This window comes from Chiloscyllium plagiosum, chromosome 10 (genome assembly GCF_004010195.1).
Source record: "Chiloscyllium plagiosum isolate BGI_BamShark_2017 chromosome 10, ASM401019v2, whole genome shotgun sequence".
NCBI classification, from domain to species: domain Eukaryota; kingdom Metazoa; phylum Chordata; class Chondrichthyes; order Orectolobiformes; family Hemiscylliidae; genus Chiloscyllium; species Chiloscyllium plagiosum.
In genome coordinates this window covers 87,143,851-87,156,350 of record NC_057719.1, presented here as the reverse complement: position 1 = coordinate 87,156,350, position 12,500 = coordinate 87,143,851, and the positions used below count along the sequence as shown (strand labels likewise).

The 12,500-nt window shown below is 41.4% G+C and overlaps 1 protein-coding gene across 3 annotated transcripts in view; it reads right to left on the bottom strand.

Moving 5' to 3' along the window:
* Positions 1-12,500, bottom strand: part of ino80 (INO80 complex ATPase subunit) — a 214,232-nt gene that overhangs the window by 12,673 nt on the left and 189,059 nt on the right. For all 3 annotated transcript variants that reach the window (XM_043698306.1, XM_043698307.1, XM_043698308.1), the window contains exons 29-32: positions 9,379-9,451; positions 8,292-8,450; positions 4,857-4,959; positions 1,201-1,289 (exon numbers count right to left, since the gene is read on the bottom strand). In XM_043698306.1, the coding sequence (XP_043554241.1) occupies positions 1,201-1,289; positions 4,857-4,959; positions 8,292-8,450; positions 9,379-9,451 (424 nt within the window). The remainder of the gene's footprint in view (positions 1-1,200; positions 1,290-4,856; positions 4,960-8,291; positions 8,451-9,378; positions 9,452-12,500) is intronic.

The window sequence follows — 12,500 nt, the reverse complement described above, 5'->3', positions numbered from 1 at the left end:
ATACTCTCCTCTTCAACAATACGGTCCCTCTCATTCGTAAATACTGAAGAAAAGTACTCATTCAAAACCTCTCCTATCTCTTCCGACTCAATACACAGTCTCCCACTACTGTCCTTGATCGGATCTACCCTCGTTCTCGTCATTCTCGTGTTTCTCACATACGCATAAAAGGCCTTGGGATTATCCTTGATCCTACCCGTCAAAGATTTTTCATGCCCTCTCTTAGCTCTCCTAATCCCTTTCTTCAGCTCCCTCCTGGCTATCCTGTATCCCTCCAACGCTCTGTCTGAACCTTGTTACCTCAACCTTATGTAAGCCTCCTTCTTCCTCCTTACAAGACATTCAACCTCCCTCGTCAACCAAGGTTCCGTCACACGACCATCTCTTTCCTGCCTGACAGGTACATACATATCAAGGACACGTCGTATCTGTTCCTTGTAAAAGTTCCACATTTCAACGACATCATTCCCTGACAGCCTATGCTCCTTAGATCCGGTCTTGCAGCTTCGTATTTATCCTTCCCCCAATTGTAAAACCTGCCCTGTTGCACGCACCTATCTCTCTCAATAACCAAGGTGAAAGTCACAGAATTGTGGTCACCATCACCAAAATGCTCACCCACTAACAAGCCCATCACTTGTCCCGGTTCGTTACCAAGTACCAAATCCAATATGGCCTCCCCTCTGGTCGGACAATCTACATACGGAGTTAGAAAAGCTTCCTGGACACACTACACAAACACCGCCCCGTCCAATCTACTTGATCTAAAGAGCTTCCAATCTATTTGGGAAGTTGAAATCCACTTTGGGAAGTGGGAGAGAAAGATGGAACAGGACACAGTAAGGTTCAGGTGAGGAAGAGGGAGGAGATGCCATCAGCTCCCTGCTAAAGGCCTTGTTTGTTTGCACATATGTGACTGTATTGTTGTGTGTAATAACCTTGTCAGCACTACATTTATCTACTGCCTATGTGGAAACAAGGTGCTCCATCTGCTGCTCAAATCATGAACTGTTGAAAGACTCCCACAAGTGACAACAGAAGCATTCCAATTTCTCCAGCCTACTGTAGGCAAAGGTCTATGCTGTCCATCTCAGAGATGGCAAATAGATTGCAGCATGAAGGCAAGTGGCTCATTCCTGCTTCACTGTTACAGTCACAATCCCATGTAGAGAAGCATATTAGCTGGGAAGATAGTCTTACCTTTTCTGCATATTTTTCTCGTTTCCTTTTTCGATCTTTCACTTTATTTGATTCTTCTTGTATTCGTTTCTCTTCCTGTCGCAGGCGCACTTCAATCAGAGAAAGAACCAATCAAATATTCAGCAATCCCCACACCCACTCATTCAGCAATCCAAGACCTTATATTCTGAATTATTCTTGTTCGGATTCAGGATCAAATGCTTAGCTTTCCCTGCCCAGTGAAAGTATTGGGATACTTCTCGATGTTCATATGAGAGTGCACACTTTTGAGAAAGACCACTGGATAATGATCAAGAACAGGATTACTGGCTGTATTTTGTTTATTGTCCCAGGCACTGACATCAATAGTAATACGGCTGCTGATAAAGCACAGACTGGGACTGGAATCTCTGCTCTTAACATCTGTGTGGCTCAGCCACAAGGCCTTGCAGCCTCAGAGGGAATTCCAATAATTCACTGAAAATGCTCCCCCAACGTGTTTTTCTTTAGGTTTTATGGTATGCCAGTACCAATTCCATGTGAGTGAAAGAGATTTACCTTATTCAGTTAGATATGAAACAATTATTCAAAGCACCTGGGGTCTCCTAGGTGAGAACTCCGTATCAGAACACACTCCCTCCCACTCCTGCTGGTCAGAGCTCCACAGTGACAATTCTCTTTGGGTTAAAGGTCCAGATCTGGGTCCCATCCCCAACCAGAATTCCACACCTGTTCAGTGTTTACTGTGGAAAAGGACATGGAAGATATAGAATGTGGGGAAATAGATGGTGACATCTTGAAAAATGTCCATATGACAGAGGAGGAAGTGCTGATGTCTTGAAACACAAAATTTGGTAACTGCCCAGGACTGATCAGGTGTATCCTAGATCTCGGTGGGAAGCTAGGGAAGTGATTGCTCGGACTTCCTGAGATATTTGTATCATCGATAGTCACAGGTGACGTGCCTGAAGACTAGAGGTTGGCTAACGTGGTACCATTATTGAAGAAAGGTGGTAAGGACAAGCCAGTGAGCCTGATGGAAAGGCAAGGACTGATTAGGGACAGTCAACATGGCTTTGTGCGTAGGAAATCATGTCCCAATCCTTGATTGAGCTTTTTGAAGAGGATTGATGAGGGCAGAGCAGATCTATATGGACGGATCTATATGGACTGCAGTGAGGCATTTGACAAGGTTCCCATGGGAGACTGGTAAGCAAGGTTAGATCTCATGGAATACAGGGAGAACTAGCCATTTGGATACAGAGTTGGCTCAAAGGTAGAAGACAGAGGGTGGTGGTGAAAGGTTGTTTTTCAGACTGGAGGCCTGTGACCAATGGAGTGGCACAAGGATCGGTGCTGGGTCCATGACTTTTTGTCATTTGTATAAATGATTAGGATATGGACATAGAAGGTATCGTTAGTAAGTAGCAGATGACACCAAAATTGGAGGTGTAGCGGACAGCGAAGAGAGTTACCTCAGATTACAACAGGATCTTGACCAGATGGGCCAATGGGCTGAGAAGTGGCAGATGTAGTTTAATTTAGATAAATGAGAGGTGCTGCATTTTGGGAAAGCAAATCTGAGCAAGACTTGTACACTGAATGGTAAGGTTCTGGGCAGTGTTGCTAAACAAACAGACCTTGGAGTGCAGGCTCATAGCTCCTTGAAAGTAGCGTCGCAAGTAGATAAGATAGTGGAAACGGTGTTTAGTATGCTTTCCTTTATTGGTCAGAGCATGGAATATAGAAGTTGGGAGGTCATGTTGCGGTTAAACAGGATGTTGGAAAGGCCACTTTTGGAATATTGAGTGCAATTCTGGTCTCCTTCCTATTGGAATGATATTGTGAAACTTGAAAGAGTTCAGAAAAGATTTACAAGGATATTGCCAGGGTTGGAGGATTTGAGCTAACAGGCTGAACAGGCTTGGGGCTGTTTTCCCTGGAGCGTCAGAGGTTGAGGGGTGATCTTATAGAGGTTTACAAAATTATGAGGAGTATGGATAGGATAAATAGACAAAGTTTTGTCCTTGGGGTGGGGGGAGTCCGGAATGAGAGGGCATAGGTTCAGGGTAAAAGGGGAAACATATAAAAAGGACCTAAGGGGGAACCTTTTCATGCAGAGGATGCTGTGTGTATGTAATGAGCTGTCAGAGGAAGTCATGGAGGCCGGAACAATTGCAATATTTAAAAAGCATCTGGATGGGTATATGAACAGGAAGGGTTGAGGGAGGTATGGGCCAAATACTGGCAAATGGGACTAGATTACGTTGGGATATTTGGTTGGCATGGACAAGTTAGATTGAGGGGTCTGCTTTCGTGCTGTCCATTTCAATGACTCTATGATCTGTTGTCATTCCCCAGTGGTCAGAACTGTAAATATGCAAATAGAGTCAGTCCATAGCCTTCACACCTGAAAATGTTGCCAGTTCCAAGTTGACCCCAAGGGCCAGGGTCATTTAGTTTTCCATGTGTGAGCCAGTGACATTTAACTGGTGATATATGGGATCAGTGCATGTTAGAACCGAGTAATTGAGAAATGGAATACAGAGACTTTAAAAAACAACTGCATAAAACAGTCCTCCTTCTCCAATAGAAAGAAAACATTGGATAATTAGCACATCAAAACAGCAAAAAAGTACTTCACTTTGTGAAACTTGTAGAACTACGCAGAACATTACTGATTTTACTACTAATTCAAATAGTGTGCCTTACTAAACATGTTTCTGTATTTCTAACCTTATGGGCCTAAACTCCTTCGTCAAACCCCTTCATGGGCCAGCATTATAACTCTTGCAATTAATGCTGAGCTTTTTGGTTCTTAGGAGCGAGAGGTATCAGCTTCTGGTAGACATAATGTATGGCTTTAAATCTGACCATTCATAGTTTGAAGGTTTGTGAGAGCATGATACGAAAACAAACCAGGAACAGCAAAAGAGAAAAAACTCAGGAAGATCTCGTCCTTGATTCCCAATCTGTGCATGATAACAGATATTAGTTGGAAGCTGTAGGGACGTCCCAACAGTTTTGTTCATGAAGTGTGGATGTTGCTGCCTCGGCGCATCATTTATTGTTAATCCCTAACTGTCCAGAAGGCAGTTAAGAGTAAACTACATTCCGGTGGGTCTGGAGTCACATGTAAGCTAGGTCAGGTAAGGATTGCAATTTTGCTTCTTTAAAAGGTTTAGTAAAGCAGATTAGTTTTGTTTACAACAAATGACAGTGGTTACATAGTCACCATTCAGTTAGCTTTTTATTATAGATTTTATATTGAAATCTCATTATCTGCTGGAGTGATTTGAAATCACGTTACCAGAACATGAGCTTGGGTTTCTGGATTACTCATCCAGTAACATTACCAACATGCCAATGCTTCCTCCCAAGCTCGCTCAAGTCCCTGGGGTTAAGTTGGGAAAAATCATTCAGTTCTTCCAATTACCAACCTCAGGAAGGTGAGCGAGAGTTCAGTTGTACGACTGGCAGCAGGAGTGGAGGAGAATGAGCAAAATACGTGCATAAGAATATGTGAATGAAAGTGTGAGTGAACATGTACACCTGTATGGTTATCTGCGACTATCAGAGTTCAGTTGTGATGCTCCAGTCAACTGGCCTGTGAACATAGCAAACAAAGAGAAAATAACAGATCGAGAGATCTGTTGAGACACAGGCATTGTCCTTACATTTCTTCTCCAGTTCCTCATCATCCAACAGCAAACTGACCACCTCCTTTGGTTTGAGTGTGTCGGGTTTGAAGTTGCCCCCAGAAATAACCATCCGCTGAATCTGTAAGAACAAAAATTTAAAAAACATTATCGGCCTGAGTTTTGCCAAGTCTAAAATGGTCCCTGCTGAATCTGAAGTCCTCCCATTTATCAGTCCGATTACAATAGGTTCTTCAGATCTCAGGCCTGCACTTCACATGGATCCAGCACTCACTAATGTCTGGATAGCTTACTTTTTGGGAATCAAAGCCACTGGTTTTGAGGTTAAACCTAATCTTAGGGTGAGCATTAATTGGAAAAGGTCACTTGGCCAAACCTAACTCATCCACACAGTAAAATCACAGTATTCACATCACACCATCTAGCTTTCCTAACTTCTTCTAATATGTTGGTACTCCGGGAAAAGAACTTGCTGACATCAGTCCTAAATCTTCCTTTCATCTGTTTGATTTTACCTTTTGTTTGGGGTTGTATTGTGATTTAAATTAAAATAATCTTTCTATACAATTAACTACATTGTATACATGCTGAAAATGTGCCCTTCCTGAAGAAGGGCTTATGCCCGAAACGTCGATTCTCCTGCTCCTTGGATGCTGCCTGACCTGTTGCACTTTTCCAGCAAAACATTTTCAGCTCTGATCTCCAGCATCTGCAGTCCTCACTTTCTCCTACATTATATACATCTCAGACGTCCTTTTTAAACTTTTCCAATCTCTATCTTTTCTCTTTGAAGACAATCCTTTAGCCCTGTCTTAACAGAACAAAACTGTCAAGTGGCAAGATGACAATTCTGCTTTATAACCTTTAGAACCTTGAAGCAGGACATAACATTAACAGCAACATACACAAGTTGATGTTAAAGTGGATCTGTGACTAAGTTCAGTTGTGATGCTCCAGTCAACCAGCCTTTTTAAGAGTTCCTGAAGAAGGGCTTATGCCCAAAACGTCGATTCTCCTGTTCCTTGGATGCTGCCTGACCTGCTGCGCTTTTCCAGCAACACATTTTCAGCTTTTTAAGAGTTTATTCTAGTCCAGAAGCCTCACGTCACAAAGGCTCAAGCATCTTGTACGAAATGAGCTCCAAAGTACCGAGGGAGCAATGAGTTGATAATTTCACACAGATCAGAGAGGATTATTTGGAGGAAGTGAAGCAGTGGGTGCCAGTAAAACAAATCGAGCTCAAATAATCAAGAATTATACATAAGAGTTACAATGCATTTGTTTCTATTCCACAACTGAATTTTATCTCAAAGATAGAATTGAAAAATCCAATGAATTAAGGAATTGGTGTGCATACAACAGGGTGCAGTGAATCCCGTGGGAAGGGAAGGAAGGAAAGGGAAAGCAAGAATTGTGAGATTCCAGATAGTGCCCTCTCCTATGTATCATTGACAAGCTGAGAGAGAACAGATAACACGGACAATGGGGCACTTCAGTCTTAACTGAAATGGCGTACCATGTGAAACTGTTGGCCTCCTACAGTTTAACCTCTATGTAAATCTTTCACAAGATACCCACAGAAACATTACAGCTCTACCTCAGCAGAGAATGGAGCCATCTTAATCATTCAGTTGCAGATTACTGGCTCAGTTTCCTGTTGCCAGAATTCACTGTACATGTAGTGGTATCACTTTGCTCCCTGTACTGGAAACAGTGAATTATAGCTATAGCCCAGTTACTCAAGCTGCAACCTTGTTTGTGAAATGCTAACAAGGCCAGTAGGAACTGCAGAAACAAGACATAATGCATTCTCACAAGCCAATGGGAGTGCAGTAGTAACATCACTGCTCTTACATAACACATGCACTCTGAGTTTAAGTGTGCGATGGAGGGGCTGAGTAAACTGGATCCATACATTTGGACTTTAAAACAACAGATGACTTTAATGCCACTTTGAAATGGACTACCCATGGTACCTGGGTAGTAGGATTGGTTGGAGGATTCTAGTGCAGTCTCAGGTTAAGAGGTTGACCATTGAGCAATCAGAAGAGAAATCTCTTCACTCAAAGGAATGTGGATGTTCCATCATTGACTATATTGAAAGCTATAGTCAGGAAATCAAGGAATATAGTTAGCAGACAGGAGAGGGGTATTGAGGGAGATAGAAAAATAAATGACAGAAAGGCTCAACAGACCATATGGTTTGCAGCTACTCCCCACTGTTTCAGTGATGGCACTCAGTGCTCATTTATGTCAGCAAGCATAGACATATTTTACTTCATTATGAGTTATAACGTGGTTCTCCAGTGGGTCACCAATCAGTCTGATTCTGAATCATAGGAAGCACGAAGTTCCAAGGTGTTTAACAAGCGGATGTTGGTGGGGCACTCCAATTATTCTCAAAATCCATGCATTGACTAAATCTATACATAAACTGTAAACAAAACATTCAATGGAATGGAAAGTATAGCATCAGAAACATTATTCTCTCCTGTTTTAACGAAAATTACAAATTTCCCATTGTGCTCTTTATTTGCTCTCATGGAGTTTATTATTAATTGTCAGAAGCCAGAGAAGCTCCACCCAATTTAAATGGAGCCAGAATTCCCGACTTCCAGGCACACACACAAACTCTGTCTTGGAACCTGGTCCTGTCACTGGTTGTAGGATGCCTAAGGTCTCTGCTCAAAGCCCATCCCAATCTGCAGGGCTAAAATCAGCAATTCTGCATTATGAAATGTTGTTTACCAATTCTAGACATCCTCACTTTTAGCCATTTGCACTGAAAAATCACATCATTATTCAATGCAACTACACATTAAAATAAAATTTTCTTGCTCTATAAGAGGTCTCCATGGTACAGGATACAGCTAAACAATTTTCTACATTGTCGGGTAGCTGCCAATGATGTAGATGTATTGAAATTGCTTAGCGAGAGGAGTGGCAAGTTCTGGATTGTACATCTTCAGTAAAGGATGTTGTCAGGGTTGGAGAGTTGAGCTATAGGGAGAGGCTGAATAGGCTGGGGCTATTCTCCCTGGAGCTTCTGAGGCGGATGGGTTTATAAAATCATGAGAGGCATGGAGAGGGTGAATAGACAAGGTCTTTTCTCCAGAGGTGGGGTAAGTCCAAAACTAGAGGGAAACGATTTGAAAGGGGCCTAAGAGGCAACTGTTCCGCGCAAAGGGTGGTGCGTGTATGGGATGAGTTGCCAAAGGAAGTGGTGGAGGCTGGTCCAATTACAACATTGAAAGGCATCTGCTTGGGTATATAGGAGTAGGAAGGTTTTAGAGAGATATGGGCCAAGTGCTGCATATGGCACTAGATTTATTTGGGATATCTGGTCAGCATGGACAAGTTGGACTGAAAGGTCTGTTTCTGTGCTGTATATCTCTATGACTGTGTCATTCTACAGGTTTTTGCCAGCTTGAAATGGATGCCAAGTGTGTGTACCTCACTCTTCTCCTTGGCACGCTGCAGGATTCGCTCCTCTATTGTTCCCTTGCAGATGAGTCGATACACAGTTACTTGCTTTGTCTGTCCCAGCCTATGAGCTCGATCCATAGCCTGCTGATCCACAGTTGGGTTCCAGTCATTGTCATAAAATATAACCTGTAATGAACAAAATCTTTAGGAGAAAGATTGCAAGATATACTCACCAGTCTCTCCCCTTACATTCAAAACCCAATGCCCCTGACAGGCAGTTCAACTATCCCTGAAACACAATGACTTTGCTACAACATTGTCAGCCTAATTTCAAGGCTATGTAACAATTCACTCCAGGACTACACTCAGGAATGCCCAAGTATAATGTTCAAGCAAGTGATTCCCCTACAGTGTAATGGGATGCTGAACAATGTTCGTGATGTACTTATATTGGGATAGTACCCAGCAAACAGACCCAGGGCAAGTATAGAATGGGGTTAAATACAGAGTAAAACTCCCTCTATGTTGTTCTACAATCTGCTCGAGTCAAACCTCAAAAGAAATTCTTATGCGATCATGGTCTGTTTATAACTCCAGCATCCTCTAGTCTCACTGAGCGAAAACATCCATTTTGCAATAACTTAGGAATAAATTTGTATTGTGCATACTGTGTTGAGGTTTCCCAACATTAATAGTATATCCCAGAACATAGTTTCTATTGGTGGGAAATGAAGTAAAAGGTGGCATGGTATTTGAGGTCAATCAGCAAGGTATCTGAATACAAGGTGAAATTGTATCAATCATTGAATGGATATTTCTATGATGAACATATGGATGAGAAGCAGCAGTAGGCCAGTTGGTCCCTTCGAACCTGCTGTGCCATTCAATAAGATCAAAGCTAATCTGATTACTCCACATTGCCACCCACACATGCTAAGCAAAGGACTGAAAAAAAGTTTATCAAGAATTTATCTAACTCAATTAAATATTCAAAGGTTGAGTAAATACTTTGAAATCAGGTGCATTACAGGCAGTCTAAAACTGTATTCCCACATGCTAACATGCAACATATTACACTAGGGAAAGATAATCTAAAAATAATCTACTCTCTTACTGTATCAGCAGCTGTCAAATTGATGCCAAGGCCACCAGCTCTGGTGCTGAGAAGGAACACAAAGATATCTGTTCTGCAGGAAGGAAGAAAAATATACTGTAGGTGAAATACCGAAAGGGTAATCATGTCCATGCAACAATGCTGAGGGGCTGGGATATGCGCAGTTAGAATTTCCCTTTCAAGTCATTTAGAGCACAGAAGTTGAAGCAGTCATGATGTTCGGTCCTGTACAGACTTCATAATACACTATGGAAGACTGGAGCAATCATTAAAATTAAGTATAATTCTGCTTGATACCTTCATATTGTGTCAATCTTACATGAGAGAAACACCCAAACCACAATTCTGGAAATCACACCACATGGAGTAATTCAGACAAACAACATGCATGTTTTTAGGAAATGAAAGGAGGGTGAAAGCAAATAAAAATATGATGAAAGGATGAAATTAAATAATGGTGAGGCAGCTCATGTCAGACATAAATATTGGGATGGGCCTTTTGGTATCAGAACATAAAACTAGCCAGTGTTAGCATTTGTGATCTTTATGTGCTTTTAATAGTGTTAACAGTGAATCAAACATAGAGCTAATTGCTACTAGATAAACAGGTTGCCATCTAGTTGGAATGTAAATCTTTCACTGGACTCTTAGACAAATGGCAACATTCAACACAGTTTGCAATATTGCTCATGGAAAGCATCTAATACACAACTTGACTATCACCACCAAGCACATCACTCAGACTACAGCGATTCAATATTCACTAAATACTCTCCATAACCAGTGTACAACACTTCATAGTCTCTTGTTTCAGTGTTGTATATGCTGCTAAGCTCAGAATCCCTACTATTTGAATTTCAACCGTCACCGACATTTAAGATATATTATTGAACTTTACGTTTCCTCGCTGAAGGAATATATGCATGACTTGCTCCCCATGTACTGGATTCCTGCATAACCTACAGGAAAATGATAGTGAAGGTCTCTAATGTCATCCAGAATGCATCGATAAGAGAAACAAAAACAGCACTTCAAAGATTATGCAAAATGCAGATCAGAGGATGCTAAAAGTAGTAAACTTAAAGACTGTATTAGGAAACTTTTCTTTATTTGGTGTGGCTCATGCTCCTGTCTATGTTCACCTACGCTGGTTCCTGCTTTGATGACAACTCAATTTTAAAATTCCCACTCTGGTCTTATAAAATCACTCAATGGCTTCACTTTCCCATCTTTGTAGCCTTCTAGAGTCCTACAATCTTTGAGATGTTTGCTCCTCTAGTGCCTTCTTTTACTTCAATATTATTTAATTATTCTGTCATTGGTAGCTGCAGTTTCGTCTGCCTAGCTCTGTCTTTCTCCCCTCCTTTCAGACACTTAAAATTTACTTCTATGAACATGTGTTCTATTCACTAAATTAAATATTTTTGCATTATCCTTCTGTTAAGTGTCTTGTCACACCCTAACCTATTTTAATAACTCATGGCACACAGTTGCTCTTAGGTGACATTCAGCATTTATTGCCTGTCCCCAAATGCCCTTGATATGATGGATAACCTCAATGTTGAGTTTAACTGAGTGGCTTGTTAATCCATTGCACAGAACAATAGATACAGTTAGTCATTTGACTTGTTGTGGTTGCGCCAGCTCTGAGCATTTTGACTTAACGCCGTTTCCCTGTAACCCTGCCATTGTTTCTAGTTAAATTATTATCCGATGCCCCCTTGAACATCTCAATTGACTCTGACTCCACCAAAATTCTAAGCAGTACACAGCATTTCCTAATTACTCGGGGAAATATTTTTCACTTCACATTTGCTTCTTTTTGCAAAGCCTTCAAAAATGTGCCCATAATTCACAATCCATTTCCAAATGGGAATAGTTTACCTCCATCTACCTTGTCCAATCCCTCCACCTAATGATTTCTAAAACATCTAACAAATCTTCTCATGGTCTTTGCCTCTCCAAGGTAAACATTCCCATCTTCTCCAATCCATCCTCATAATTGAAGTCTCACCTCTGGAATCATTCTCATTAACCTCTTCTGTACTCTCTCCAATGCTTTCCCTGACACCCAGAACTCTATACAATAACCCAGCTGAGGCATAAACTTGGGAGTCATAGAGATGTACAGCACGGAAACAGACCCTTCGGTTCAACTCATCCATGCTGACCAGATATCCTAAATTAATCTAGTCCCATTGGTCAGCACTTGGCCCTTATCCTTCTAAACCCTTCCTATTCATATACCCATCCAGATGCCTTTGAAATGTTGTAACTGTACCAGCCTCCACCACTTCATTTGTAAGCTCATTCCATACAAGCACCACCAGCTGCATGAAAAAGTTGCCCCTTAAGTCTCTTTTAAATCTTTCTGCTTTAATCCTGAACCTTTGCCCTCCAGTCCTGGACTCTCCCTCCAGGAAAAGACCTTGTCTATTTATCCTATCCATTCTCATGATTTTATAAACCTCTAAGGTGAGCCCTCAGACTCCAACACTCCAGGGATACAGCCCAGCTGATTCAGTCTCTCCTTATAGCTCAAACCCTGGCAACTGCTGGCTCTTAAACTCTAAATCTCTATTAATGAAATCTGTATTGCTTTATTAACAGCTCTCGCTACCTGCTCTGCTACCTTTAATGACAGATGGACATGCACACCCTGGTCTGTTTCTGCAACACCTTTATTTTGTATGGTCTCTCCATGTTCGTACCAAAATCTCCAGATTGAACTTCATCTGACCATTCCACAAGCTTTTCTGCTCTCTTTTGGAGTTCTACACTGTCCTCCTCTCCAATTACAATTTTTCCAAGATCTGTGTCATCCTCCAAAATTGAAACACATTATCATTTATTTAGACATCATGAAAAGAAAGGGTACAAGAGACCCCAGTGAAATGCCACTGCAAACTTCCCTCTAGGCTGATTTTAACCATAATGAAGGGGCTATGCTTTGAAAGCTTGTGATTTCAAGTAAACCGGTTGGATTAGGACCTGGTGTTGTGAGACTTCTGACTTTGAATAATACTTGAACATGGGTAAAAATGAATATATTCTGGGATAGTAGCCTGTTTAGGATGCCAAGGAAAGATTATGCCAATATCCCTCTCGATAAAGGTTTGAGA